The sequence below is a fragment of the Anopheles nili genome, chromosome 2 (assembly GCF_943737925.1).
Source record: "Anopheles nili chromosome 2, idAnoNiliSN_F5_01, whole genome shotgun sequence".
In the NCBI taxonomy this organism is placed as follows: Eukaryota; Metazoa; Arthropoda; class Insecta; order Diptera; family Culicidae; genus Anopheles; species Anopheles nili.
Window position 1 is genome coordinate 55,905,815 of NC_071291.1, and position 25,455 is coordinate 55,931,269.

General features: G+C 44.8%; 6 protein-coding genes across 6 annotated transcripts; 5 read left to right on the forward strand and 1 right to left on the reverse strand.

The window, feature by feature from the left end:
- Window positions 1-920: 920 nt before the first annotated feature.
- LOC128730903 (retinol-binding protein pinta-like) lies at window positions 921-2,676 on the forward strand. Its single transcript, XM_053823992.1, has 4 exons — window positions 921-1,051; window positions 1,113-1,408; window positions 1,488-1,863; window positions 1,995-2,676. The coding sequence occupies exons 1-4, from the start codon at window positions 983-985 to the stop codon at window positions 2,256-2,258; spliced, it is 1,005 nt and encodes a 334-aa protein (XP_053679967.1). The 5' UTR covers window positions 921-982; the 3' UTR covers window positions 2,259-2,676.
- Window positions 2,677-6,678: 4,002 nt separating this feature from the next.
- LOC128720022 (glucose-6-phosphate isomerase) lies at window positions 6,679-12,610 on the forward strand. The gene is made up of 5 exons (XM_053813667.1): window positions 6,679-6,772; window positions 6,985-7,174; window positions 8,097-8,919; window positions 9,010-9,255; window positions 11,734-12,610. Exons 2-5 carry the CDS (start codon window positions 7,044-7,046, stop codon window positions 12,208-12,210), a joined length of 1,677 nt encoding a protein of 558 aa, XP_053669642.1. The 5' UTR covers window positions 6,679-6,772; window positions 6,985-7,043; the 3' UTR covers window positions 12,211-12,610.
- Window positions 12,611-13,459: 849 nt separating this feature from the next.
- LOC128721397 (rho GDP-dissociation inhibitor 1) lies at window positions 13,460-20,077 on the reverse strand. Its single transcript, XM_053815149.1, has 5 exons — window positions 19,943-20,077; window positions 17,052-17,281; window positions 16,854-16,963; window positions 16,671-16,785; window positions 13,460-15,946 (listed from the first exon to the last, which is right to left on the reverse strand). The coding sequence occupies exons 2-5, from the start codon at window positions 17,230-17,232 to the stop codon at window positions 15,750-15,752; spliced, it is 603 nt and encodes a 200-aa protein (XP_053671124.1). The 5' UTR covers window positions 17,233-17,281; window positions 19,943-20,077; the 3' UTR covers window positions 13,460-15,749.
- Window positions 20,078-20,659: 582 nt separating this feature from the next.
- LOC128730470 (chromosome transmission fidelity protein 8 homolog) lies at window positions 20,660-24,212 on the forward strand. Its single transcript, XM_053823518.1, has 3 exons — window positions 20,660-20,679; window positions 23,663-23,804; window positions 23,880-24,212. Exons 1-3 carry the CDS (start codon window positions 20,660-20,662, stop codon window positions 24,210-24,212), a joined length of 495 nt encoding a protein of 164 aa, XP_053679493.1.
- On the forward strand, window positions 20,885-23,543 carry LOC128730469 (general transcription and DNA repair factor IIH helicase subunit XPB). The gene is made up of 3 exons (XM_053823517.1): window positions 20,885-21,264; window positions 21,334-21,743; window positions 21,832-23,543. The coding sequence occupies exons 1-3, from the start codon at window positions 20,885-20,887 to the stop codon at window positions 23,481-23,483; spliced, it is 2,442 nt and encodes an 813-aa protein (XP_053679492.1). The 3' UTR covers window positions 23,484-23,543.
- Window positions 24,213-24,674: 462 nt separating the features above from the next.
- LOC128722215 (uncharacterized) lies at window positions 24,675-25,454 on the forward strand. The gene is made up of 2 exons (XM_053816070.1): window positions 24,675-24,824; window positions 24,894-25,454. The coding sequence occupies exons 1-2, from the start codon at window positions 24,771-24,773 to the stop codon at window positions 25,149-25,151; spliced, it is 312 nt and encodes a 103-aa protein (XP_053672045.1). The 5' UTR covers window positions 24,675-24,770; the 3' UTR covers window positions 25,152-25,454.
- Window position 25,455: the final 1 nt, after the last annotated feature.

The window sequence follows — 25,455 nt, forward strand, 5'->3', positions numbered from 1 at the left end:
ATTTTAGGGTTTTGAAAAATCAATCTATGATTTGAGAAATGATTGACCAATTTAAATAGAACATTTTTCACGGACACAGAAGTATCTTATCGAAAAGCTCGTTGATTTAGTTGGACAAACACAACGATAATCTATTTTAATATAGTAAATGGTAATAACAGAAAATAATATTGAATTTAGAAAATCAATTTCTTCGATATTATAACCAGAGAGAGGTTAATGCAATCCAATAGTTATTGCACATTGCATCACAGTCCTTATCGAACTACACATCAATTCCATTAAAAATTTAGATTGCTCTGCGTTATATACAATATTTGCTATCCATTACCGCTAATTGCAAACATCCTCACCTCGAGTGTGAGGTGATCTATTACGAATTACTTTAACCGTTTGAATTCTAGCACCAAACGCTCAACCACTAGTTCTGCGCGTATCAACAGACTCAAAGCACCATTCTCCCGCAACGGGATGATTCACGAGGGCACGGTTCAGCTGGCATTAGGTCATTTCCCACGGTCAGATTTACCTAACGAACGTCCACGTGCCGCACAACTGCACCGTCAGCAAACAATGCCAGGTCATGATTTACCGACAAAATAAAACGAAGAGAGAGCTCATGCGAAACCGTCGTGGTGTTTGGCCCTATCTAACCCCGTTCGAACCGGATCACAAGTTCGACGTTGTTTTGGGCACTTCGGGCGCTTGTTCCAGAAACAACTCCACCGAACTTGAGCGCGATGAGATAACAGGCGAATCTCCCCGTCCACGGCGTGGAAACCCGGATGGTTCCAGAACAGATTGTTCGATATCTTATCTGATAGTGGCCGAAAACAACCAGCGCCGAAGCAATCTGTGACGTTGGACGGCGCGAAGGGTATATGACACGATGCAGCAACCAGGACTGGGTCAGTTTCGCGTACAAAGCTCGTGAAGCAAGTTGTTGGTTATTTCGCAAATTCGCACAAAGATTTCTCTCAATATGAGCGCCAAGGTGCAGCTTGCAACGATGGAAGTTTTCTCAGCGCCAGTGGTGGACAAAAAAATGACCGTAAGTTATCAACCCCATTTGAAGGTGTGAATCGTTTTTAATCGTGCATCACGGATTACAGCTGATTCGTCCCATCCCGGAGTGTCTGAAACGTAAAGCGTCGGAAGAGCTGAACGAGAAAGAGAACACCATCGGTGAGGAGCTGGAGTTGATCAAAACATGGATGAAACAATCGGGACACATTCGCGGCCGGCAGGAGGACCAGTTCCTGCTCGGGTTCCTGCGTTCCTGCAAGCATAGTCTGGAGCGTGTTAAGGAAAAGCTGGATACCTACTACACGATCCGGTCCGTGCTTCCAGAAGTGATGCGAAATCGCGATCCGCTCGATCCATTTGTGCGCAAAGTCATCAAGATGGGGTAAGGTGTCCAGGTGTTCAAATCACTTAACCACACTTTCGTTTGCTAATGTGGGTTTGTCGCTTTATCAACTCCTCAGTGTCACAGTTCCCCTGCCAAGGACGATAAACCCCGACGATCCGAAGATTATTCTGATCCGCGGGAACGCATTCGATGGGGACGTGTGCGATTTCCCGGACATCCTGAAGGTGTTCACGATGGTGGGCGATATTTTGCTGCGTGACGACGATCAGATGATGATCGCCGGCCAGGCAGCGATCTTCGACCTGGGACACTCTTCCAGCGGCCATCTGTTCAACTTTAACCTGTCGTTCCTGCGGAAAGCGTCCATCCTGAACCAACAGGCGTCACCGTTGCGCCAGAAAGGGTTCCATTTTATCAACACACCCAAGAGCTTCGACATTGTGCTGAACATCTTCAAGGGGTTGATGACGGAGAAGAACCGCAAAAGAACGGTACGTGTGCCATTGAGCTCTTGTTAGCTGATAACGCGATACACGAGGCAATGCAATAGGGCATGCTATCATTATCGTAAATGTGCTAAATTTTGTCCCTCTGCTTTTTCTCTCTCTCTATCTCTCTTCAGATCATATCGCACGGTTCGAGCTTGGAGTCGCTTCATCGGTACTTCCCCAAATCGGTACTGCCGGCAGAACTGGGTGGTGATCTTGGACCGGTGCAACAGTTTGTCGACGAGTGGGAGCAAAGATTGATCGACAACCGGGCGTACCTGATCGAGGAGGAATCGCTGGGAGTGGACGAAAGTCGTCGACGAAGCACAAATCCGTTGGCGGAAGAGAAGGACCTTTTCGGTACGGCCGGAACGTTCCGCAAACTGGAGTTTGATTGAGCGCCCTTTCTTTCTGTTTGCTCACGGTTTCATCGGCTCGCTTCGGAGGGCATCAGAAATGCGGCAAAGTCTATGTGATTTGTCCGCAAAAGGACTTCTTAATTGGCCCCAGAGAATGGTGCGGATCACACGGCGGTCTCGGGCACTTCTTGCTGAGAGGTCTGTGACCGCTTTTGGGCTATAATTCGCAAGCGAGAATGCGAATGGGTTGCAGATGCCTGGTTGTTAAGTTAAAAGTATTACACAAAAAAATAGGTTCAATCGAAAAAAACGAACGAAAATTGATATACCCATGTTGGGATGTTTTAGCATTTCATCTAATTTATTTCATACTAGCTGATTCATTATTGTTTTAGGGAGTTAATTTTTACTTGTGATCATAAAATTGTTGAAAAAATGTTATGGAAATAAAAAGAAATCGTTTTTATAAAATATTCGTGTTCGTTGTTTCATTTCATGCGCTTTCGGAGTCAGGGTACAAATATACTTTTACGGTTCTTTGAATTTGTACAATTTATCAGAAACTTATAGCTTTCTGGATAATGTTGCAAATAATTTAAGTATGTACTACAATAGCTGATAGAAAAATGCTACTTAGCTAGAAAAGTTACCAATAACCCACAAAATTGTTGCAAATTTTTTAAACGATAAATATATACGGGGTTTGCAAACATATATTCGCAATGAACGTGCCATTCAAAGTCTAAATACAACGGTAAGCAAACCGACAAAAATAATAAAAGAGAATAAAAATTGCCCGCACAACTTCTGGGGCAAGATCAAACTACGTTTTTCACAAAAGTAACAGGAGCGCATGTAAGAAGGAGTAAACGGCGAAAACTGTGCTACAAAAATATTTCGTATAACACTATGAGTGCACAAAAACACCGAGAGTATCAAAACTGACTCATAGATGGCGCTAACTAAACGCTTGAAACATTTCAGAAATGAAATCTGAAATGTTTCAAGCGTTTTGGACAGCGTCATCTATGGGCAGATAGGAAAAGCGTAGTTTTAGTACAGTTAGCGCCATCTGTTGTTAGGAATTTAAAACTTTAATTTTTAAGCGTTTGACAAATCTGAAGCGTTTCTAATTTTTAATTTTTAAAATTTGCTACCTCTTTGCTGGTATGCTCTCCTGTTACTTTTGTGAAAAATGTAATCTATATGCTCGAGAAGTTTTCGATCTTTTTTTTCTCGTCTATTTTATCGCCTGCACGTTAAACGTTGATGTGTATACGTCTCTAAAACTTCTGTTTCACGCGAATTCATTTGTTAGCATTATCATGCGTGCATTTGTTGGTTGAATAATTTGCAATATTTGCGCATTGTTGATCTTCTATATAAAGTATAGATAAAATTAATATGTTTTAAAGAATCATTCAACTGCTAAATAGATATGATAATGAAGAAACTGAGTTCAAAAGAAGCAGACAATATTCCAAACAATTCAAACATCAATTTGAACGATTCGTTTTATCATTTTGATCGTAGTATTGCTCGAAAACGGACATCATTTCATGATCAAAAACAGCTCGAAGCTTACAACGCATTGAGATGTGGAGAAATATAGTTGATATCACCGTCCATAATCCAAATCTAATGCTTTATGAAGATAGATGAAGAAAAACGCACTAAAAATGTAAAATTTCCTATTAAATCATCTATGATATATGCAGATTCATCAGGATATATTTAATCATACTATCTGCGAAAAACACTTTTTGATACTCAATACAAAGAAGAGCAAATGATAGATCGGATTGAAATAAAAATCTAGTGTAATCCACATTAGATATGGGTGTTACTCAAGAACAGACAACTTTTACCCAACCTCAAAGATAGCAGGGATATTTCTCCAACAGAAAACTGATTTATTCGGAATGATGTGCAAAAATAAACAAAGATTTCCATACGAGCTTCATCAAGAAAAATTCTCTTCTTTATTTAGGTTAAAGTTGCTTACAAAATAATCAAAAGTATTTAAAAATTACAATAATTCAATGAAAGCTGTAAACAAGGTTAAATTCACACAAAAATCGTTGTTCTTTACAGTATATTTCAAAGCATTTGGATCTCGTATAAATCGTGATGTACACCAACAACTTTTAGAACTAAATACATACAGTTTGTAAATACATATGTACATATCCGTGATTTCATGAACCTGCTGCAAAAAGTCGTATCTAAAAAGCAACCGGGTGGTTTGAACCTGTTAAATAAATTACCGAAGACCGTTTAGCTTATCTTATACTTTAGCAAATGCGTACAATTCGTGACATTTAGACGGATTATCAAACCTAATAAAACCTCTCTCTTCATTCTTTTTCCTGACACTAAACCTCATCTGCTATAATCCCAGCTTTCATGTATATTGATTGCTACCCTTGAACAAAATCCTGCCGCGTAATGTGAGTAAAGTGACTCGCCAATATCACATCCATAATTTGTCCCATATTTTAGCGTTAATCTTCAAAAAGATCGTTCGACTGTCGTCACATAACCGCACGAGCCTGTCGCGGAAAAAGGCTATGTCCTCGGGGGCCGAAAAAAAGGAAAATCGATAACGTTGGGAAAAGGAAAAACCTAGACTAGAACTAGACGATTCTCAACGATCGGTTCCGTTCATGCTGCCGTGCGATAATTCGCAACCGTGTGTCGTCTGAAACACGCCTCGCCGGTGCGTTTACAGTCACCGGTTGATGGATGGAAATATTTCGATTCAGCCCCGGCTGGAATGGCATGTTCGAGGGGGAGTGGGCGAATAATATTACCGTTCTAATCGTTACCAGAACCAATCTCCTTGCCGCAATCGTACACGTTTTATTTTGCGGTACTCCAACCCGTCGCAGGTTCGAGAGGGGTTTTTTTCACTTGTCGCAGGGTGGGTTGAAAGACCGTTGGATAGATTTATGAGTGCGCTATTGAATTAATACACCTAGCACCTTTGCTTTTTGCGACGCGTCACGTCGATTGATGTTTTGCGAGCGGCGTGAAATGAAATGAGTTATTAGATAAAGTCCCTAGAAGGCCTTCCATCACAAAAGACAGCTTGCTAGGGGCACTTGCATTGGTAACTGCGACACCCGTCGAATTGCTCCTTTTTCAACCTTTCGTGGTCAGCGAACATATCATCTCGGAACTGGGTGGTAAGAAAAGCAGCCTAACGTGTACCACCGAACATGGCCGTATATATTAATGCTTTTTTCGTGCTGGTGCTGGTCAAGACCACGAAGAAGCAACGTTTCACGCCATTTTACCATTTCGGCGGCAAATCGCGGACGTAAAGTAATTAATAAAAGACCTACTGGACCACCCTACACAAGGCGACAGGGTGGGAGTTAGTCATAATCCGTCCGCGTTAGCCGGCCTTAGTTCTCCTTCTTCTACCACGGGAAGGATTGATCCGACGGCGGGTTGTTGAGGTCCTTGCGAAACAGCAGAAAAAACACAGGTCTTTTTGTTTTCCAGGCAGCTTGAAAGTGAGGGATTTGAGTTGGAATGGAACCTCTTGCCTTTGTAAAGCGACAATCCCGTACTATCGAGCGCAAAATGCCGATCACATTCCACCCACGGCTAGGCCATGATTGTAAACATTCACGGCAAACTACGGCGTGGCATGCAAATTTCGTGTGGTCATTCGAAACTTCTCGATAAAACTCTCGTGTCGACTGGCCACACGGACTGGGAGACATCTTCACACCTTAGCGTAGGTGGGTAGGTTCACAGTTTTCTCATTTTCACCCCAAGAAACGTGGTCAGGGCTTCGTTTGAGTGTGGCCTGTGAGCATGTTATCGAGTAATTCTTGACATAAAATACTAAACGACAACCGACACGTGAACAGCGCAATTGAAAATAAATACACTATTAAGCAATGTGGTATTTTGAAACCAACAGAAAAATAGAGATTATGCTACATATAAAACTCGTCTTTACTACGGCGTACAAGATGTAATATTTTTTATTTAATTTAAAACCAGTTCCTAAAAAGCACTAATATCGTACAGCACATTTGCTCTCCTTTCGTACTCAAACATATAAAACATGAATGCTTATTATGTTACTGATATTTGAAAGAGGTTGCTTTAGACAGTTAAATATCCATTCAACTTTAAATCGATCATAATCTTGAAATACGCGGGCCTTAATGGATAATATATATTAAAGGATATACCACGTTTTGATTCGCGCCAATTTGGTGTTCATTTCTCCAGAAACACGGTATTGAAAGGTGTAGGAAGAAGAAGGAATGAACTGCGGGATGACTGATCTAAACTCACATCCATAGCTCACCGTCGAAGCGTATAGTGAACACTCTAACCATCCGATGTAAACACACCCCGTGCTTTTGGGTGCTCTGGCGCTTACTTTGACAGCCAGCGGTGTTATTGAGAGTGTTATTCATTTGACATTGAAACCGTTCGAACTTTTCTGCAGCCACACAGCTAGGTATCCCCAACGAACCGGCACCGAGACCCCTCGACTTCCAGCTGCCTTGAGAGGTCACGTTTGTGTAAGTGCCCGAACTGTTGGCCCTCGCTGCCAGCTCGCGTGTCCTTTCCGAAGCGCCTGGTCAGACAAACAGTGACCGCCGAGCCCTCCGGTAGTGGTGGACATTTCGAGAGCAGTTCCGTTCGTGGTGCAGTTACACGATTCAGTTATCTATATCGCCCCCGGGGTTACATCGCGCGTAAATCCTTCTGTGTGCATTTGTGCGTCTTCCAGTAAACGCCCACGAACTTTCTCGTCCTCGTCCGCAATCAGGAGATAGTGAAAGCATCGTAATGTCGGAACGCGTGATCCTGTCGAAGGACTCGGTCTATCAGCAGATCAAGGATTACTACAACGCCAACGGGGCGTCGATTAACATCAAGAAACTGTTCGACGAGGACGACATTCGCTTCGACAAGTTCCAGTAAGTTTGTGAAGCAAATTCCCACCGTGCGCTCGAGCGATCGTGTTTTTACTGCCCTTTTCCTTGCCCGCACGCCTTGCATGGCGCCACGATCGATCATTGGTTATGCTTGACCTCCGCGCGATCTCTACGACTCGGTCAAAGACGGCCAAGAAATGCCGCGAACGCAAGCGCTCGTGGTGAAAGGAAACCCAAGTCGCCAAGTGGAGCAAAAATAATGTTCATGTGGCAGGAGTGGTATTATTTCTGTTCATAATCTGGCCACTTATATGTTTGTTGTAACTCAGCTTGCATGTTGCATGTTTGCTTGGAAAATGGAAAACTTCTATGCTCAAAATGATGCAACGACGACAATTTCGCCATTGCTGTACAAATTGCAGTAATGGTAGTTGATGTGAAATAAATGTCGAGGGTTTTCATAAAGTAAGTGTTTATTGGTTAATTTTCTGAGGCGATTTGTTTGCGCCTGTTGTTTTAGTGCTAATGTTTTACATACTTTAGCCGATGGGATAACATTTAAATAAAAAGTTATAAAACCTTTATGCGCACAGTCACACTTCTTACGAGCCACTTTGCCAACATTTGAATTGTGTAATTTGTGCAACTTAGTATAGGATCGTACTTTTGCCGTTTTGCCAAAAGCGAGAGTGTGATAATTCAATATTTTGTCCGTTTCCTATCACCTCCTTGTTGCATAATGTTAGCATAAAGCATCCTCTCATCAAGAGTGTACCACAAAGCAGCTATCACGCAGATTTCGTGGTAGTACTTATTTTTCTTGTATACCCGTCCTGCGCCGTTGTCCGACAGTTTACACGTGACATAACATTGCTCCGACAAATACGTCATGCGACAACGTGCAAGAATTTAAATTGTAACGTTAGACAACTGTTTTCTTCGTTCTCTCGATGCATTCGATCAGCCTTAAGTTAACGACCCCGGCCGATGGAGACTTCCTGCTGGACTACTCCAAGAACCGCGTCACCGATGACGCCTGGAATCTGCTGCTGGAGCTGGCTGAATCACGGGATGTCGTGAAAATGCGTAACGACATGTTCAATGGCGAGCGTATCAACGTGACGGAGAATCGAGCAGTTCTGCACGTAGCTCTGCGTAACCGCTCCAACAAGCCCATCATGGTGGACGGCAAGGACGTGATGCCGGAAGTGAACGCGGTGCTGGATCACATGAAAGAGTTCACCGAGCAGATCCACAGTGGAGCGTGGCGCGGTTATACCAACAAGAAGATCAGCGACGTCGTTAACATCGGTATCGGCGGATCGGATCTTGGTCCGCTCATGGTGACGGAAGCGCTTAAACCGTACAACCAAGGCATCCGGTCGCATTTTGTGTCGAACGTGGACGGAACGCACATCGCAGAGACGCTGAAGAAGCTGGATCCCGAGACGACGTTGTTTATTATCGCCTCGAAGACGTTCACCACGCAGGAGACGATCACGAATGCGACCGCCGCCAAGCGCTGGTTCCTTGAACGGTGTGGTGAGAAGGAACACGTTGCGAAGCATTTCGTGGCGCTGTCCACCAACAAGGAGAAGGTGGCCGCGTTCGGGATTGACACCAGAAACATGTTCGAGTTCTGGGACTGGGTTGGTGGACGTTACTCGCTCTGGTCCGCCATCGGTTTGTCCATTTCGCTGGCTATTGGGTTCGACAATTTCGAGAAGCTGCTGGAGGGTGCTCACTACATGGATAACCATTTCATGACCGCTCCGTTGAACGAGAATGTAAGGACAATCGCGCATTTCGCGCTGTTGGGTGAATCAAACTAAGCCATGATTTTTTGCGTGTATATTTTCCAACATCCGCTCCACCAGGCTCCGGTCATTTTGGCTCTTATGGGTATTTGGTACTCGAACTTCTACGGTGCCGAAACGCACGCTCTACTGCCATATGATCAGTATCTGCACCGGTTTGCCGCGTACTTCCAGCAGGGCGATATGGAAAGCAACGGCAAGGGCGTCACCAAGGCTGGGGAGAAAGTGGACTTTGCCACGGGACCGATCGTTTGGGGAGAACCTGGCACCAACGGTCAGCACGCTTTCTACCAGTTGATCCATCAGGTAAGGCCATATTTCATAATGACCGTGAACATTGACTTCGGACAAACTTACACATTAAAGGAACGTTCGCTAAGTGTGATTTTGCACTTGATCAGTGCTCATTAAAATTTCAGTTTGAGCACCGTAATTTAAAAAACCTACTACTAAAGCAGCGTAGTACGTTTACAAAGATATTGTTCAAAGAATTAATGTTGAACAACATATAATAACAATTGCTGGTCATTTATGCAAACACACTGAGCTCCAACTTGGCCCTAGGAAGTTTGTTGATAAGTGCATCTTGTGCTCGATAAAATAGCGATAAGAGTACTCAAGCATTGGACGTAACAGGTCACCAATCATTGGAAAGAAACACTTTTAAAATCGATAATGGAACGTTGGACAATTACATACGATACAGTTACGTGTGATTTGCGTCAACGAACGATGATTGACGAGCATTTGATGAGGTTAATAACATATGAATACCCGTTTTAACTCCTGTTGCAATACATATTCCTAATTAATTTCTTCATTAGCTGTATTTGCTTTGCTCTGATAACAAGCTTACGGTGTCCTTAGAAGGCAACAAGGTGTAGCGAAAAGCAGCCGAAAAATTCCGTGACTTATGCAAACGACTTCCACTAGAAAAGGCAAATTGAGTCGTAACCATTAAATGGTGAGAATTGATGAGGAGGAGTGGTGGTTTCGCCCGAATTCAACAGTTGACCGGCATCGTCCTAGTCACCCCCGGCGGTGTCTACGGCACCTCGTAGTGCGAACATATTTTTCAGCGTTAATTTTTTGAGCCTCCCTCTCTCGGGCTCGTAATTTATCGTTTCCTTCCTTCCGGTGACGAAGCCTTGAATTGGTCGGGTAGCGCCGGTCGCGTGCCGATTGCCACGAATCCGGTACAAGTAAGCTTTACGAACGCCGTATAAAACAGGCCGCTCATTTCGAGAGGAAAGGCTTGACTTTGACCGGAAAATTGGATAGGTAATTTTAAATCCATATTAGACTATAGCAAAGAAAATCATGTCCAGATATTTCTTTCCATAGAAGCGAAAAACATGAGTATCCTAAGGAGGCAAAGCACAGCCAGAAGTCCATGCAAAAGGGAAAGGAAAACGAAGGACATGCGAAGAATATTTCCCACCCCATTACCACGCGATGGTATGATTGTTAATATTGTCACCACGCACTGTGTGGCTATCGTGAGGCAATTTCAAACCGGCAGTGGGTTAATGAGCAGAAAAAGAATCAGATTTTTTCGGTGAACATGTTCACTTCCGCCTGAATGTGATTCCGGGCAGGAAGTAAAGAATTTCAGATTTCTGGGGGAAGTAATAGCAACTTACGCAGCTCAAAAGAAGAAAACTCATGTAAAAGGTATGGATATGATTTGAATTTGATTTTTTTTTTCTCAAATATGAAACATGCTCAGCATAAAGGTGCGTAATGCATCAGCTGCGGACGGAATAGCTTATTAAGCTTTTAGTGGTGACGTTTTATGTAAAGTTAGCATCGTCCTTTTTGAGGATAACGCTGAAATATATGCAAAATAAGTTGTATTCCAAGGAACGGCAACATCCTGTAGGGCAAATGACTCATTCCGGGAGCTGTGACACACATTCGTAAGGACCAAAACACATGCCAACGAACAATTACTGAGCCTTGCTTGGCCTATTTCGCCGACGAAGATGAGGGGATTTTTACTAAGCCTTAAGCGATTGCGATGGCGTCGAGTGTTAAAACAACATCGCTCACTTCGGAATGGCGCAAGGCTCCTGGCAGTCAACGCAAACGTTGTTTCTACGTCTTGTACTTTACTTCAACTTCAACACAGCATCGATTGGCCAGCTAATACGAGCGGGCAGTTTACGGCAAAGGCTCCTCTTAGGATATTGCCTTCGCACCCGGGAGGTTGAGGATTCTATTAAATAAAGCTTGCGGTGCGCGAGCCTTTTACATCGATCACGCGGAATGTTTGAGCACGGGTGATGGAAATTCCTTCCCATTTCCATCGCACCGTCGGCACTCGCGACGCACTGGCACTGGGGGGGGATTAGGTGATTTGAATAAGATTTTTACGATACCTCTTTCGCGTTCGTGTTTCATTACGACGTGTAATCGTGGGTTTCGAACGTCCCAAAACGCTCCCGGGAGAACAGTTGTTTCGGTGGTGACCTTAATGTAACCGCCCGAACCCGCCGTGATGGCGGTGCCCGATAGTTTGGGTGTTTTATGGAAATTTTCAGCAAATTGATCGCTACCGCTCCAAACTCAGACCAAAAGTTGAAGCACTCGCCGGGCTCCGGTCGTTGCTGGTTATGGTCATTGGCCCATGGGCACGCGGGAGAACGGTTAGTGCATGAAATAAAACGGCTGGAACGCCAGGGAGCAATTCCACACAATTGGGTTTTATGTTTCACAGGTCACAGTTTCCGCCCACCCCGATACCGCGTGTATTTTCGTGACTAATGGCAATTCCTTTTGCAGGGCACTCGGCTGATTCCGTGCGATTTCATCGCTCCAGTCCAGACGCACAACCCTGTGGAGGAGGGCGCGATGCATACGATCCTGCTGGCGAACTATCTGGCCCAGACGGAGGCCCTTATGATGGGCAAATCGGCTGAGCAAGCGCGTGGCGAGCTGGAGAAGGCCGGTCTGGCTGGGGATGCCCTCGAGAAGCTGCTACCGCACAAGGTGTTCACCGGAAATCGACCCACAAACTCGATCCTGGTGAAGAAGGTGACTCCATTCGTGCTCGGAGCGCTGATCGCGATGTACGAACACAAGATCTTCACCCAAGGCGTTATTTGGGACGTGAATTCGTTCGATCAGTGGGGTGTCGAGCTGGGAAAGCAGCTGGCCAAGGCGATCGAAGTCGATCTGGTCGATCCGAATCAGACCACCACGCACGATTCCTCCACCAACGGACTGATCAACTTTATCAAGATCAACCAGGAGAAATAAGACGTCTACTGGTTCAGCATCTATTTATTGAATAGCAACAGCAAACACTGAGCAAATGAAAAATATATCTTACACATTCGTAGGCACACACAGACACACCCCCCTTTGTAGCATCTCCCTTGCCGTCGGCTGTAAACCTCGGATATGGGGGAGCTTTCGTGACATGTAACATGCGTACACCTCGATCTCACCTCCAGTAGATGTGCAAAAGTCGGCAATGGTCGTGGCGCTGCGATATCTTACCCTTTAACACACGTACACGTCAATGGAGCATTGCTAGGGCAGTTGGACAGGACTAACAATAGAGCCTAACCGTGCAATATTATTCAGTAGTAGCTTACCGACACTGTGTCACGTGAATGAAACACGCTAAATGTACCAATAAAGTTAACTACGTTAAATCAACCGTGGTTGAGATACGATCGCTTTAATTACAATCCGAAATTCGATGCATGTTTTTTTGCGGGGCGATTGTAAATGATGTTCTCACTGTTTGTACTACTTATTTGTATTTTGTAAGTCCACAATTCAGAGCCATTCTTCAAAATGCGATAGCAAAAAGGAAGTTGGATATCAACACGGCTTAATAAAGTCGAAACTAAACTGTAGCAGCGAGTGTTCAATTTCATTTACATATTTTTAGATAAAAATAAAAAAAAATCATCTCTTACTTTGGCGCGAATCAAGTAACTGCCTCGTTATGGCAAGTCCTGTATCCGGTAAAGCGCGAAGGCATACGATAACGAAAGGCCGATTAGGAAAAGGGCGAACGTTACGCTGGAAGGAAATAATTCAAACACAAACTCAGCCCCAAGGATGCTCTGCACGCGGTGGGGAAATTACCGGGAAATTTACGATTTCACCGCCGTCCAGTGGTTGGCTTTGAACGAGGGAAATGAATGGAACTGGGACACGAGGTCATTCGCAGCGGCGCAACACGGGTCAGTCCCAATTTTAGGGGACATTCGTTGTTCGTTGTTTCGAAACCAGTCGGCCGGGAATATCGGTTACATTTCGATGAACGGATAACGCGGTGGCCACTAAACTTGAATTTGACAGTGATGGATGGTTATGCCATGCCGCACGGACGCCTTTTACATGCTAAAGTGATTCATTCGAAAGCCGTTTCGGAACCCACAACACTTTGTTTGGAGCAACGTGTACATGCGTTTCACGACCAAACACCGGTCCACTAATAATGAAATCATGAGAAGTAATGTACCAAAATCTAGGCAATGCACTGCGGTGTTGGAACATTTACCGACAATTTTCGTTTTATTACCATTATCGCGTAGTCAAACAAATTGAGCACAGTTTTTTCAGTTTTGGGATCGAAACTAGCGCTGTCTCCGAGCATCCGGCCGTCTTGCACGGTACGAAAAGAGCATATCTACGACCCTATTACGCACGTTTTCATTCGGTATTATATGTATATCGCTGGATATCATAACAACGATTTAAGACGTTTTGTTTTGCTCTACAGCGAAAATTACTGCATACGCTCTTCCGACGTATTGCATTGCATCGTTCGGGTATCGAGGGACAATTTATTCATTATGTTTTCATCACGAGTTGGTTTTCTATTGAGCGTGACTCGATATTGGGTATAGTATTCTTTTCCGTGTATTTTATTGGATTTAAAGATTGCGCATTATGACGCTGGCTGTCCATTTTCCCTTGGGAGATGCCTTTCAACGCCGATTGCATTGCATAGCTTCGTCCATTTTCATCTATTCAGTGTAGATATGCTGCATACTGCTCGATTGAATTCTCCAATACGGTGGTTACATTTGATGCACGCGAGAAGAGCTTTCTTCCCGACCGTTTTGTGTTTTTTTTGCCTTTCTGTTAGCGAGCTGGAACTGGTTGTTGAGCCTGGCACAAATATAAAGCACGCCGTTTTTCCCCCCCCATTTGCCAGCCTGCTCCTAGTTTACAATACAAATGGCTAATGATAACAGCAGAAAGGACCCTTGCAATCTATCGGAGCTAGAGCAGCTAATAATTGGTGAATTTTATTATTGTTCACAGGATTTGCGTGGCGCAGATTGATTAATCTCGCCAAGTTATGCAGTTTATTGCTTTCTTACCATAAATACACACACTTTATTCATATCAAATGGAATCTTTTCAACCGTCCTTCCTCGTCTGCAGAGCGTCGTTCCATGAACAATGTTATTCAATCCTCAGTAGGACAGCGGTATTTGGTATTTGATCTTCTCCTGTTTTCTTCTTTTTTCCAAGCACCCCTGTATTTGGTTTATTTCATTCAACTCTACCCTTGCATATTCAACGGAAGGCAAAGAAACGTAAATGCGGCCCTGCACCGTAAGAACTGCGAGTCGTGATATCTACCCGTTCATTGCGTGATTTATCTTCAATCATACAAATACGAATAGCCTGCGCTATTCCGGCGTGAACAAGTGTGCTGAATGTGACACAGGCAGGATGATGTTCTTGGCATTTAGCACTTTGAATGCGATAAGGCATTGTCCCGTTGCAAGGGATAAAGCATTGGAACGTTAAAACTCCAACGCTTGAAGCATTGAAAAGGGTTCAAGCGAAAAAAACATGGCACCATTTCTAATGGTGTTCTTCCTGTTACTTCACACAAATGGATTTGGACTCAAAAACGTTAAATGATAGAGCAAAGAATTCAACCGTAATATTTAAAAATCATCACAACGAATATCCACGCCTCGCCGGCATTAAGCTATGTTTTGAAAAAGAAATACAGGCATATTATGTTGCATGTGCATGGAAAAAAGACTTTTCCTCCGCAATAAACACATTGGCGTCCTCTCCCGCACGAGATAATACGAATACGATGCGTAGGCTTTCAATATACTAAAAAGTAAAATTCATACTGAATAAGATTTCAATGGCTATAGACCAAGCTTCTACTATGAAGAAATGCGTTCTAGCGATTTTACCTCACCGATCCACAACAACTCTATCTAGCATAGCGTTACTCGCAAGTACATTGCGCAGAAAAAAAATAAAACATATATATCTTGTTTGTTACGTTCACTCGTGCCAGAGCTATACTTTTTTCCGGATTGATCCATGCATGCGGTGGCCAGAATTTGATTGAGCGTTGTTTGAATGCTTATTGTTATCCGTTTTTTTAATCAATTTCCTTACATCTATATTTATCGTTCAAACGCCGACAGTGGTAAAGGAAATCATTTCCTGTTGCTCCTCGAATCGCATTTTGGCCCGCTTTTTTGTCGCTCTACTAGATTCCACCGTACTCACTAAACATATCCAGTGTTCCTTCAAAGGATTTCGCCTTGCACCTGTGTATTAGCTATGCCACACTGATACGCATTCAAAGTTCCTTACCCAGCTTCTTCCTCATCTAATATGCTCGAAATACTCTATCCATCTACTGTATATATATGCTTTGTTTTATTGCGCTCGCTTGTAGTGTTTGTTCGTGTGTGTATGTGAAGAACGAGTATGGGAAAGGAGAGGAGGGGGTAGTTGTTCGTGTGAGGAATTGCGAGCAATGAGGGTGGTGCACGGGAATTTGCATTTTACTGCCAGTCTTTTTTGATTTCAAAGCTCCAGTCCCACTTCAGGTGCTCGTTCTTATCGTCATCGGTGAACAGGGAGGTGACGGAGTAGGTACCACGGGCCATCATACCGGATGGGGCTTCCTCGAACGGGGTCGTGTAACTTTGGATTTCCTTCTTCGGTGGATAGGAACCGACCATTTGCACCATTTTGTCAACTGCATTAAAGCGGAGCAAAGAGATTGAATTAGACAGGAAATATAGCTTATGTATGCCGCTAGCAGACAAACTAGCTCACTAAAATAGCTCAAAACATTGAGTTGGGCTGGCGTGTAAATGATTGCTGTAAGCAGATATTAAATGAAACATTGTTCACAGCTGGTACAGAACTATTTATTTGCCTCCCAGTGCAGTACTCTGTCATTCGTTATGCAACTACTGGAATAAGTGAGAGTTGAGCTCTAGAGCTCTAATAGCTCCTCTACTAAAAATTTTACGTTCAACAAGAAACTCTACAAAAGGAATAAACTAACATTGAACAAGGTTCGATAAAATAGCAAAATGCTTGCTTGTCACTAGTTTTGTTGGAGGATATTACTATTCGGAACGTATACTACTTGAAAAATCCACAGACACTAAGTCCTACATGTCTTACCATGGATGGCTAAAACGTGCGTATTCGATGGTTCGTTCAAATGTTCAGATTGGAGCAGCACAACCAGCACACGTGGTGGTGTAGCGTGAATAAAATGAACGAACAGAACCACACATTACCATCACTCAAACGAACGCGCAAAAGATACGCCAAATCAGTGGTTTACACCATGAGTACGATACAGTATTACAAACAAAAATGCAGAAAATTATTTCTTTGCGAGAAATCATCGTAATATATCCATCGTTTGTGGGTACGTGATGCCATGTGGAAGCCAAAAGTCTTACCTGGGACACCCATTCGGTAGGTTTTCTGAACATACTTCAGTCCGTGTACTATTTCTCGCTGAACGACAAAATCGATGCGAATTTTATACTGAATACCCTCTTTAATTACGAACACCTAAAACAAGAAACGCGTACAATTATATTAAGGAAGCAAGTAATATCAACTTAGCACGGACTACCTACATTTTTTTTCAGCTTCGTCAAATCCCCAGTCAAATCAAGCTCCATGGGATCGCGATCGGCAACGATGAGGGCGAGCTTTTTGACGATCACTTTTCGGGAGTCTGATTCATCTGGAAAACGGGAATACGTTAATTATCATGCTCCACGGCAATACGCTTTTTTTTCTAGCTCGCTTCGCTTATTCGCAGCGCCACTAACCGAATACTATTTTCTCAGCCTGCGCTTCGCCAAGCAACGCTTCCTTGTACTTTCGCAAGCTTTCGTCCTCGGCATCGGCGGCCATGATTTCCTCGATCGTCTTCTGCGGCGGTGGCTGATAGTTAGTGTCGTGTTCCTCCTGCTCCACCTCCGCAGGGTTCATTTCCTTTTCAGTCGACATATTGAAGAGGGCGGTAAGTTTTTATGGTACCGGTTGTTGAGCAGGATACCTAAAATAAGAAAAATTGTTTAAAAGATAGCCATTAAAAACTTGCTTAAACATCGTGTTAGCTTTGTAACAAAAATTGGTATCACACTAAAACCTGTTTTTTTACAGTTAATCTTAACTCACAGCAAGCAGAGTGTTGGAAATGCGTATTCTGCTCGCATCAATCATATATCGCACATTGTTATCGCTCGAAAAAATTTGATAAATGAAAACCCGCCGAAGCTGTTCGTTTGTGTTACGACGGACTCTTTCGCTTTCGATACGCAGCGTTAGCGAGACAAAAAGAATGTATTTGTGTGTGCACTGCTGAAATCGTAAAAAAAAACTTGGAGCCAAGATAAGGGCGATTTTGCGCCGGTAATCGCGACACAATCAATCCCAGACAAACGGTGCATTCCTTTTTGTTAGTCATTTGGCTAGAAAAATCTTAACAAATATCTAAAACGACTAAAAGAAAGGATTCAATTGCAATCAACGGAATTTGGCCTACTATTGTCGTTCCATACTCAGAAGCTGCCTGTTACTGCGGTTCAGAGGAGTAAGTTTTCCTTGATGTCTATCAGTAAGGTGGCAACTAGCAACACTCTATCCGCATTAAAAGTAATCAATAAAATTGATCCAATTCCCGGCTCCACCAGGCCATGATGGATAGCCAGCAAAGTACTGCAGAAACCTTTTTTTCCCGCCCCAGACACACCAGAGAATGGACGTCTTCGGTTGAGTAGAAGTGAACCACTCCGTGGCGACGACGGGCGAACGGGTTCGCTTTCCCTTTTTGTTTCTTCCGCCTCACCGAACCGACACACAGTTGCCACCGAGTGGACTATCACTTTTTTTGTTTCTCGCTCGGAGAACTGGCCTGCAGGCCGATCGAGGCGCATATGATGATACATATTTTATCCATCGGAACGGCGGCAGTGAAGGCAACCGCGCTACGCTCCCTCCTACGCTACGATGCTCGGTTCCGGAATGACAAAGCCAGGAAGCATCCCGTGTGATGGGTCATTCCTAACGCGAGTGGCATAGTAAAAGGCGCAGGCGAGCAGAACATTCTAACATGCCGCCATCGTCACGCATATATTGTGCAGTTACCGAAATGGTTGCGCGATTAGTCATCGAACGGGTGAGCGCAACGCTAACTCGTGCACACGGATGCACATAAACTGCAGGCAGGCAGGCGAATTTCCACGGGTTTTACGTCCCAGCGGAGGTTTTGAGCCGCACGTGATGGGGGTTTGTGGATACAGACCGCATTTACCGCAGACTGGTTGATGTCAGTTGCGATCCAAGACGGCGGTATCGGGGCACATGTTTATCGGATCGTTTTCTTCGAAATTCTTCTTCTTGCCTAGTGGCATACGCGCTCTCGCCGGGGGAAAAGAATCGGAAACCAAATTAAATCCCAAAATATTCATACGCAATGTGTAAATAACATTCACCCAGCCCTGTTTGGCACGCGTTCCGTGAAATCGTGTAAACATGTTGCATCGATATTTGAAATCTAACACGTTCGAGCAGGAGTACTAAAGAACCAAAGTTACGATGGTAACGGACTGAATTAGAAGTATACGAACATTTAATGTTTCTAATAACCAATTGTTCGTAATAAATAAAAAACAAGAATTATTCGATGCAATGCAATGCTGCTCAATGACGTTTAGCCATTTAGCTCTCATTTATCTTATCACAACGTGGAGATGTTCGAATGTATCATTCGAAAAGAACGTATCAGCAGGAAGGTCAGAGACAAGACGATGACCACAGCAGTTAGGTTGGCTGATCCGAAACAAAACGTTCCCCTGGGGAAAAAGAGGAATCGCTAGGAAACGCAGGCGTATATCCAGAAGGTTGTGAAGAAAAAGGGAAAAAAAACCGAGCACGTACGAATCTAATTTTAGGATAATGATGCTTCTTTGGCCGGCAGTAAAAACGACCGACAAGTGAGCCGAAAAAGTGCACCCATTTGCCCACAGGTGCGGGATATGAGAAGTGAGGATGGAAAAAGCGATTTGGTGGAAAGCGAGCGAACGTTAGACGAAAATACGTGCTCGCACAAGCTGTTAGATTTATTGGGGAAGCAATTTTTGGAGAAAAACAAAAATTAGATAAAGAAGGATGATGAGTGTGAGTTTTGGGTGGGTGGTTGAGGCTATTTCCTTTGGCCTTTTTGCCACTGTTCTAGATGCGGGATATTCGTATGTTCCGTTCATCATCGCACTGGCCGGTGACCGCTTTTCCTCAACTAGGCAACCCCCAAATTCTGCTTCGGTGGCCGTTGGTTCATCACCTTTCTGGCTCATTCGTTCCTTTGGCACTCCACGGACACATACACTCACACACACACTTACAGCTAATCCTCCCGCCGGCAAGAGCGATAAGAAAGATCGGGAATGTTCAAAGTGTTAGCTCCAGCGGTCCAATTTCCTTTCTGTCTGCGATTTCGCTAAATGAACTCGGATAAGTTGGGCCTTGAATCGATTCCGATAACTACGAAACTGTGGCACAGTGCGCCTATCGAATGCGTTTCGTACAAGCTCAGAAAAACGGTGACTCATGCTTCCATGAAAACAACGAACGGCACACGGCACCCAACACCACCTTGCGTGAATGTGCACAAAAATCTAGTTAACTGCACCCGGGGGTGAACGGTTAGAAAATGCACCTTGTGTGGTGTCGCCTGGTCCCCCGAAGGACGAGATAAGCGGCTGACCAGGGTGGTAGTCGGCTACTACGATGATTGGCCAGACAATCGAAGTTAGATGCACTGGTAAGAAGCAACGGAAGCAGCCGGGAGGAGGGGTCTTCTTTTGGATCCACGCACTGAATGCACACACGCACGCACACGATTCGGTTTTCCCTTAGGAAGTCCGCGACGGCAACAAACACTCGCCAAGAAGACGGCAAAAACAATCGATACAGCACGCCGCGACACAAGGAGAACAATTGCACGCTCGGCTGCCGAAACACAAGGAAGAAAATCCCACGCCGAGAATGGACAGGCACGCGAGTACACGCGAGTAAACAATTAGACGCTAGACGAAACGATCGCGAAGAAATTAAAATGGAAGAACGAATCGCGCAAAGATTTGCGACGGCACCAAGCGTAATTGACGAGTTTTTGTGTGCGATTTAGCGAAAAATACGGACGAAACGAAAACGAAAACTTCACGGCAACTTCACATCAATACTGCTTCTTGTTCTTTTGTTTCTTTAGGAAAACGCCTGCCGTCAAATCTGACATTTGGTGCGCGCTACCTAGCGGGAAATAGTCACCAAAGGCGCCAAAATTCCTATCTGTCTAGAACGGAGAACGTGCGACTTGCGCGGGTGAAGTGCGTGTTTTGTCGTTAGTAAGTTTTGTGTGATCGTTGCGTTAAACATGCCCATTTATGTACGAAAGTAAGTAGCAATAGCATATATCCGCGCACAGGCTATGGGTAATGGGAGATTTCGATTCAATGAATCAGCTTGGGAAGGAAAAATTTCCTACACGGTATGTTAGGCTGTCAAAATCCCCCTGTCAAATCGCGGTTTGTTGACAAGCATTCAGGACGTTCCTTGGATGTAAAATATTTGGTGTGGTGCAAGACTCACTCGTGTAAAGATGGGTCCACCAAAGAAATCCTCGAAAAAGGATAAGAGTGGGTCGAGCAGTGCGAGTGGTTTTGTCGAGAACAAATGGAATAAAAAACGTCGCACCGAAGATGAAGCTTACGCTGCATTGGCGGACGATGACGACAGCAACCTCGGGGAAAGCGATTTTGTGCCGGATGCGGCCACGAAGAACGCGGAAAAGAATGATGATGCCATCCAGGAGGACGAATATGGGGCGAAGGATTACCGTTCGCAAATGGAACTTAAACCTGATAACGTATCCCGTCCGTTATGGGTCGCTCCAAATGGACACATCTTTCTGGAGTCTTTTTCGCCTGTGTACAAACATGCCCACGATTTTTTGATCGCCATTTCGGAACCAGTTTGTCGGTAGGATGTCAAACATTCAGGTGTACAATGCTATGTCGATATGTAAATTATTTTCGCACATTTTTTTAGTCCGGAACACATACACGAATACAAACTGACCGCGTACAGTCTGTACGCGGCTGTCTCGGTAGGTCTCCAAACACACGATATCGTGGAGTACCTTAAGCGGTTAAGTAAAACCACTATTCCGGAAGGCATCGTTGAATTCATCCGGCTTTGCACTCTTTCCTATGGAAAAGTGAAGCTGGTTCTGAAGCACAACAAATACTTTGTTGAAAGCCCACATCCGGAGGTGCTGCAAAAGTTGCTCAAAGATCCGGTTATCCAATCATGTCGCTTGCGGCGCACCGAGGAAGATGGTGGGGATGGATTCATCAAGCAAACGCTCGAGAAAGGAAAGGGCATAACGGCATTCGGTCAAACGAAGCTTCCTCCCGGCCAAACCACACTTCCACCAGGCACAGGAACAGCGGAGACAGGTAAGTTTACTGTTTTAGGCCATTGAATCGTTGTGTAAATGGATGTACAATTAAGTTTGATCTTTTTGGATGGTTCTAGAAAAACTAGCCGATGGACAGGAACCTTCAACTGAGACACCCACCGCTGTGCCGGAAGATATAACAAACTTCTACGACAAAATGGACAACGAGGAGGAGGAAGAGGAGGCGAATCTGAACACGGTGTCGTTCGAGGTGAATCAGGAAAAGATTGAAGTGTTGCAGAAGCGCTGTATCGAAATCGAATTTCCCCTGCTGGCGGAGTATGACTTCCGCAACGATACGATTAATGCCGACATCAATATCGACCTGAAACCAGCGGCCGTACTGCGTCCGTATCAGGAAAAGAGCCTCCGTAAGATGTTCGGTAACGGACGAGCCCGCTCGGGAGTTATTGTGCTGCCTTGCGGTGCCGGAAAGTCGCTGGTCGGCGTAACTGCTTGCTGCACTGTGCGCAAACGGGCACTAGTTCTGTGCAACAGTGGCGTTTCTGTTGAGCAATGGAAGCAACAGTTCAAAATGTGGTCAACGGCTGACGACAGCATGATCTGTCGATTCACGTCCGAGGCGAAAGATAAACCGATGGGTTGTGGCATCCTCGTGACGACATATTCCATGATCACACACACGCAGAAACGTTCCTGGGAGGCGGAACAAACCATGCGCTGGTTGCAGGAGCAAGAATGGGGCATAATGGTGCTGGACGAGGTACACACGATCCCGGCCAAAATGTTCCGACGAGTGCTAACGATCGTGCAGTCGCACTGTAAACTTGGTCTCACCGCTACCCTGCTTCGAGAGGATGACAAGATTGCTGATCTGAACTTCCTTATCGGGCCGAAGCTGTACGAGGCGAACTGGTTGGAACTGCAGAAGCGAGGCTACATCGCTCGTGTCCAGTGCGCGGAGGTGTGGTGCCCGATGGCGCCTGAATTCTACCGCGAGTACCTTATCGCGAAGACCTCAAAAAAGATGCTACTGTATGTGATGAACCCGGCCAAATTCCGTGCTTGCCAGTACCTCATCCGTTACCATGAAAAGCGTGGCGATAAAACGATCGTGTTCAGCGACAACGTGTTTGCGCTGAAGCATTACGCCATCAAGATGAACAAACCGTACATTTATGGACCCACGTCGCAGAACGAGCGGATACAAATCCTGCAAAACTTTAAATTCAACCCGAAGGTGAACACGATCTTCGTCTCGAAGGTTGCCGATACGAGCTTCGATCTGCCGGAGGCAAACGTGTTGATACAGATCTCGTCGCACGGTGGCTCTCGGCGACAGGAGGCCCAACGTTTAGGACGTATTCTGCGTGCGAAAAAAGGCGCCATTGCCGAGGAGTATAATGCGTTCTTCTATACGCTCGTCTCGCAGGACACGCTCGAGATGGGTTACTCACGAAAACGGCAGCGGTTCCTGGTGAACCAGGGTTACAGCTACAAGGTGATCACGCATCTCGCTGGGATGGACAGCGATCCGGATTTGTTTTACAAAACGCGCGACGAACAAGGTCAGCTGCTGCAGCAGGTCCTGTCGGCAACGGATATGGACTGCGAAGATGAGCGTATGCCGGGTGATGGCACCGGAGTACCGAGACCCGGTGGTTCCAAGCGTACCGGAGGGCTTAGCTCGATGGCTGGCGCGGATGATGCGATTTATTATGAAGCCCGGAAAAAGTCTGCCCATCAGCATCCGCTGTTTAAAAAATTCCGCTGCTAAATTTAAGAGCCAGTGAGGCGTGTAGGAGTTCTGTTTCGTTCAATAAATTTAACAATTGCCTGTCCAATGAATTCATTTAAATCATAGTCAATTGTTATCGTTATTACATTAATCTTTGCTTTTGAGCCACGCATTTGAATTTTTTTCTGTATCTCATAACATGTTTTGTCTGTTTCAAGCCCTCCGAAAAATGGAGATACCAATAGCAAACTGGAAGAATGGAGTATAGTAGAGCTCCAGGGAGATCTCGACGTTCGTGGGGAGCGTATAATGGCTGGACAGTTTATTGGAGATTTGCTGTACAATAAATATGGCCAACCGGTAGGGGATCCTTTTCAAAAGCTTCTTCATCAAATTTCGTGGAATTAATTCGAACGGTTATGCACGTCGTTTCAGATTCTAATCATTGGGCATCACATACTGCAGGGACGGTTGCAGAAAATCGACAAACCGCTACTGGTACTGGAAAAGTGCGACCTGAACAGCCCAGACGGCGTGGAAGAGGAAACGATGTTAGATATCAGCCAACTAACGCAAACGCAGAGTCAGGATCTGGACTCGACCGCACATTCCGTCACCTCGAACCGCACCATCCTCGACTCTACCGTTGCCATTGAGCACAAGGTAGTGCCCAAGGTGGAGTACCGGGTGCGAGCCGTTGTACGGAACAAGGTGTTGTTCAAGGCACGACCAAAACCCATCATTGCCAACGTCTCCAAAACGGTTTGATGTGCGAGTTATTTTATGTGCAGTTTGAATTGTAAAAATAATTGTAAAATAAGTTAAGCTTGTTCAAGTGTGGCACAAATACACAAGTTACAAGAGCTTCTGTGGAGTGCAGCAATCAGTACGTAACGTTTGTTTTGTAAAAAATGCATAAGTAATTAGAATAGTCATGTCGTACACGCCGTCAACTGTTTTCTATCTGGATGTTAATGTAATAAAAAACGCAAACAAGTGCGAGGCGTTTGAAATGGGCATCGAATTAGTAACGCCAGGAGATCTCCTATCGCAGTGCAATGCCGCTGCATCACTTCCGGCCCACGAGTCATTTGTGCGAAGGTGACAGTGTTTCGCTGCATATTGGCTGCCGTTCGCTCGCAGGAAGTGAAGCATTTGTCACCAGTGAGATGAAAAATGAAGATTTGCGATTTCGATCTTTCTCTCGACTATAAAAATCACTGCGAGGCACTAACGGACAGCTTCGAGCATCGACAGTGAACCTGAACGTTGGACATCGAGAGTGATTCTACAGCAACCCCGCAAGCAAACACTTTGGGAAGAACCATGAACAAATCCGCAACGGTTTGTCTTTTACTGGCCATGGTGGTGCTGCTGGTCGTGAGTGATCGTTTGTGGTGTTCGGTATAATAGGACTAGTGTAAAATGATCGTGTTTTTAACCTTCTAGAGCTATGCCTCCGCTGAGCATAAGAGACCAGACAATAAACCCAGTCGGATCGACGACGTCAACTCGGAGGTGGTCAAACCGCTGGACAACATTCTAGGTGACCTGGACGGATTGCGCATTCGACGACACGCTCAAGGTGGAGATAATCAGGGAGGGCAGGGAGGCCAGGGAGGAGGTCGTCGTCCCCCATCGAACAACAATCATGGACAGCGCAACGGACAGAATGGTCAGGGTGACCAAAACAGCAATGAAAATTAGTCGCGAGCTGCTCCAAACCTGGACCTAGGAGATTTTCGTTTCAAATACATCCTCTTTTTAACAGCATAAACATGTGGCTGAACATTGTTGTAAATCAGTCTATAATTATGAAGAAAATTGGCCAGAATATGTGACCTAAGTCTTTCAGTTGCTATTCATCGTTTTTTATCTCTTGCACAATTATTTTTGTTTTGCTTTGTCCTTAAAATTACACATGTTTAGATGCTGCAACAAACTAGAGCAAGATGCTTCAGCGTTAACTTCAAATTGTTATTGAAAAATAAATCCCATATCAACCAATCAC